At 54.9% G+C, this 4,670-nt stretch overlaps 1 protein-coding gene across 1 annotated transcript; it reads left to right on the top strand.

Moving 5' to 3' along the window:
- The first annotated feature begins 3,215 nt into the window (after positions 1-3,215).
- NEUROG3 (neurogenin 3) lies at positions 3,216-4,118 on the top strand. Its single transcript, XM_081911516.1, has one exon. It carries the CDS (start codon positions 3,285-3,287, stop codon positions 4,071-4,073), a length of 789 nt encoding a protein of 262 aa, XP_081767642.1. The 5' UTR covers positions 3,216-3,284; the 3' UTR covers positions 4,074-4,118.
- The last annotated feature ends 552 nt before the right edge of the window (positions 4,119-4,670 follow it).

Genomic DNA, 4,670 nt, shown 5'->3' with positions numbered 1-4,670 from the left:
AAGTTTCTGAAAGTGGCATTTTTTTTTCATTGGAACAGTACCTGACATTTATCAAAGAACAAGCAAGCCTTTAAATGATGCACAACTCGTAATGGAGACTCAATCTCCACTCTGCACTGTCTGCTGGATCCATTGTGAAGTTACTCATAAGTAAGCCGAGATGCCTGCATTGCAGGGAGTTGGACTAGATGACCCTTGGGTCCCTTCCAGCTCTACAATTCTATACCCCACTGAATTTACTGTAGTAGCCTTAGGGAGTTTCCCTCTACTTGCACATAGCTTTGCTTTAGCACTCTGCATCGAAACAGAGACACTGTTACAAGAGACCACTGGTGGCAGAGCTGACTTTTGATGTAGCGAGTAAAATGTTGGAATACTTGGGAGAAGCCGCATTTGGGGTATTATGTGGAGTGTGTGAAATGTCCTGTTCCCTTGCAGCAGGAGAATTGCAGCAAAAAACCAAAAGCAATGGAGACAAGAGAGCTCTCCTTTTGAGGCTAGTCAATTGACTATTAAGGGATGCGGGTGGTGCTGTGGTCTAAATTACAGAGCCTAGGGCTTGCCAATCAGAAGGTTGGTGGTTCGAATCCCCGAGACAAGGTGAGCTCCCATTGCTCGGTCCCAGCTCCTGCCAACCTACCAGTTTGAAAGCACGAAGTGCAAGTAGATAAATAGGTATCGCTCCAGCGGGAAGGTAAATGGCGTTTCCGTGTGCTGCTCTGGTTCGCCAGAAGCGGCTTAGTCATACTGGCTACATGACCCGGAAGCTGTACGCTGGCCCCCTCGGCCAATAAATTGAGATGAGTGCCCCAACCCCAGAGTCGTCCGCGACTGGACCTAACGGTCAGGGGTCCCTTTACCTTTAATTGACTATTAGCAGTGCTACAGCTAGTTGTTTCTGTGCCTGGGAAAGGACGGCTACACTAGTTGCTAGAGAACTTGTGTGCCTCCAGATGTTATTGGACAACTCCTGACCATTGACCACAAGTTGCCTGGGGCTTATGAGAGTGTGAAACAATACCCTAGGACCACGGGCTCCCTAACACCCTCCCAGAACTGACACCATAGAAATGACCTATACGGGTGCTTTAAACCAAAGTTCTCAAATAAACACAGGAAGCTGCCTTTAACTGATAAGTTGATTCGTCTGGCTTGTTACTGGTCAACCTTGGCTGACAACTCTCAGGAGTTTCAGATGGGAGCATTTCCCCCAGCCCTACCTAGAGCCGCCACGAATTGAACCAGAGACCTTACGCATGCAAATCATACGCTCTGCTACTGCGTTGTAGCCCTTCCTTATATAGGGATCTCAGATTAACTGCCCTTACTCAAAAGCTACTGTGCAGAACACCTGCTGTCCGCTGCTGTCCAATGGCTCATGGGTCTGTCTTTCTCCTTCCCCGTGAGCAGTATTCAGAGGCTCTAGGTACAGGGGCAATGAGAACCTGCAATTGTGCCATTCTGCTTGGCTAGCTGCTTTCACTAAGTTGACATCTAGTTTGAATCTGCCTTCTGCAATTTTCTTTTCTTTTTTTTTTAATCAGCACCTCAAATGCTGAAAAATCTCATATCATGCTTTTGTTGGAGGGATGGTCCGAAAATGTAGCTATGTTGCGTAGAAATTAGTTTCAGACTAGGACCCGAGTTCAAATTTCCACTAAATCTTTCGGCTCGCTTGAGCTAGTAAACTCTTTCTCAGCTTCACCTATTTCACAGGGTGGCTGCGAAGAAGAAGGAGAGATGACTTTAGATGTGTTTTTGCAAGCAACGTTGGGGGCAGAGAATAGGTTTAAAAAGATTTCCCCCAAGCTTTGTTTCCTTTTTAGTTTCTAAGTGGCTTTTCTTTCTCAAAACAGACAAAATACTCAAGAGGACTACAGGTTAGCCCCCCTGGGGCTACTGCCTTCATGGGCTTCCCAGACTAGATATTAGTTCTGGAAACGGAGATGCTGTACTCCAGGAATTCCTTAGTTTGCAGGATGCATTTTCTACTGCGCATAAACCCGCTTGTAGCCCCTCCAAGAATCCACCTTAATTGCTGCATGTGCAAAGCAATCCTACACCCATCCACGTACCTGGGAGTAAGCCCCACTCCATTCAGTGGGCCTTACTTCCGAGTAGATACGTCTAGGATTGCGCAGCATGGGAGGAAAGATTCCAGAGTCCGAAGGCCTCTTCTTGGCTAACGCATAAAAACGGAAGGTTAACATGCCATTAAATAAATACGTAAAAATAAACCAAACTGTACCGAAAAGAAAAGCGGCGCGTGTGTTTTAGGAGTTTATTTGAAGAAGTTTTGATGCCATTCTCCTTTTGAACCCCCGCCCCCCCATCAAGGCGGCAGCTCTATCAGTGCTTGGCAATCTTGCGCTTCTGCTTGCGCGCCCGCGCGCACACGAACCTTGCCGTGAAGCGTCTCTATTGCGGGGGAGCTGCTGCTGCTGCTGCTGAGGAGGCGACAGGGGCATCTCCCCCCCCCCCCAAGTTCTTTGTTGGGCCGCCAGCTGTGCAAGGGGCTCGCGTGGCTCAGCCCGGAGGCGCCTCTCTGATTGGCCTCTTGCGGGCGGTAACGAGACAGGCACGCTCCGAGCCGGCCTGATAAGATAAAGCGTGCCAAGTTGGACGCGCTTTGGCGAGGTGGCGGGGGTGAACCGGACGGGGGGGGCGGGGAGGAGAGGGAGGAGAGGACGGGACGGGACAGAGAAAGCACCACACGCTGCCCAGATCAGGAAACCCTGCATTGTCTCTGCGCCCTATATATAGGGGCCCCGAGGCAGTCGTGTGCCCGACCTGCAGCCTCCAATCTCCTGCCGTCGGGGAAGGCGCTATCCTTGCCTCGCGCTCCAAGGTGGGCTGCTCCCAAAGCGAGATCGTCGCCTCTGGCTCAGGTAAGAAGATTCCCCCTGTGGATTCTGTGGAGCTGAATGCCTCTCATTGGAGAGGCGCCGGGAGCCGTCGATGATCTGGGCAGAGAGGTCAAGGCGCTTTGCATATGCCCAGAGGCTTCCTCTCCTCGTGCAATCCTCTTCTTCTTAAGAGTTGCAAACTGGTTCGGGGGCTTAAAGAGCAGCTTGTTTCTCCCAAGGGGGTCAAAAAAAAGAAGTTGGTACTTGCCCATCGATTAATTATTTCAATGCCTTGCGTGAGGGCACATCTAAGTTCTTCTCCCACAAAGCATCGAAGCTGCAGCACCCAAGGGTACCTTCCCTTTAGATTCCCGGGATCCCTGCTTGCAGCGCACCCACTTTCTCAACCCATTTCCCCAGGAAAGGGTCCCCCCGTGGATGCGCCACCGCGCGCCCACAACCCTGCGCCATCTCTCCGGGTGCCTCCTTGCCACTAACGTGGCCCCCTCGCCCGGCTCTCTCCGCTTGCCTTGCAGGATGTCTCCCAAGACGGCCTCCTCTTCGCCAGCCTCGACCACCAGCGAGGGGGAGCCGCCCTCGTCAGGTATCTCCGACGACGACGCCTCCTTCGCCTCGTCTTCCCCTTCGCTGGGCGCCGGCGGCAGCCTGCCTTCGTCTCCCAGCCCCTGCCTGCTCCTGGTCGAGGTGGGCGCGCGGGCGGCGCGCGGCGGCCCGGCCAAAGGGCGTCGGGGCCGAGGGCCCGGCAAGGGCGAGGGGCTGGGCCCCAGCAAGGCCAAGCGGAGCCGGCGCATGAAGGCCAACGACCGGGAGCGCAACCGGATGCACAACCTGAACTCGGCGCTGGACGCGCTGCGAGGCGTCCTGCCCACCTTCCCCGACGACGCCAAGCTGACCAAGATCGAGACGCTGCGCTTCGCGCACAACTACATCTGGGCGCTCACCGAGACCCTCCGCCTGGCCGACCAGAATTTGGCCGGCGCGGGGCCGGGCCCCGAGGTGGGCCCCGCTTTCCAGCAGCTGGGCGCCGGCTGCGACAGCCTGGCTGCCTGGCCCGCTTGCTGCCAGTGGGACGCCGCCTCGCTGGACTCGCCCGGCTCGCAAGAGGGCAGCCTCAGTCCCACGGACTCCTTCCAGGCGCCCCCCGGCGGGGACCCTCTCCGACTCAGGCGCCCCCCGGAGCGCGCCGTCTTCCCGGACTTCGTCTGAGCTGCCTAGTCTTGCCCGAGATCCCCTCCTCGACGGACTTCGTGCGCCCATGAACTGGGGCGGCTCGGCCGCTCGGCTCTCCGACCAAGCTCTCCCTTCCACTAGATTCGCCTCAGCCTTTACCTTAAGAGGGAGAGCTCCCTCCACTTGGTCTGTGCAATTTTCCTGACAACGCCCCTCACCCCCCACCCCTATTTTTTTTGGAGAAGCCAAGACAGGGCTGGGAAGAAAATAAGACATGGTAGCCCTCAAGAGCTAGGGATCGGGAACCTGGAGCCTCCTAGATGCGGTTGAACTACAACTCCCATCATCCCAGAGCATTGGCTCCGCTGGGTGAATATGATGGAAGCTGAAAGGCGACCGCGTCCGGAGGCACCAGGAGGACTCCCGTCTCTGCGCCAGAGACTTTCCAGATGGGGTGGTTTTCTCATCCAAAGGCTGTGCAGCAGCCATATGCCATATGCCTTGCTCCAGTTAGCATAAAACGTTAAGGGAGAAATTGCGTTTTCTCTAGGGCTCAAATGACAGCACTGAATTGGGGTGGGGAGGAATGCCCCCCCCAGCCTCCATAAGCATAAAATCTGGGTGTAACTCAAA

This window comes from Podarcis melisellensis (genome assembly GCF_964234715.1).
Source record: "Podarcis melisellensis genome assembly, chromosome: 5".
Lineage (NCBI taxonomy): Eukaryota > Metazoa > Chordata > Lepidosauria > Squamata > Lacertidae > Podarcis > Podarcis melisellensis.
This window is presented reverse-complemented; position numbering and strand designations above follow the sequence as displayed.

What these genes read in the sequence shown, in the direction of transcription:
- NEUROG3 (XM_081911516.1), top strand. Translation starts at nt 3,285, where the DNA reads ATGCGCCACCGCGCGCCCACAACCCTGCGCCATCTCTCCGGGTGCCTC.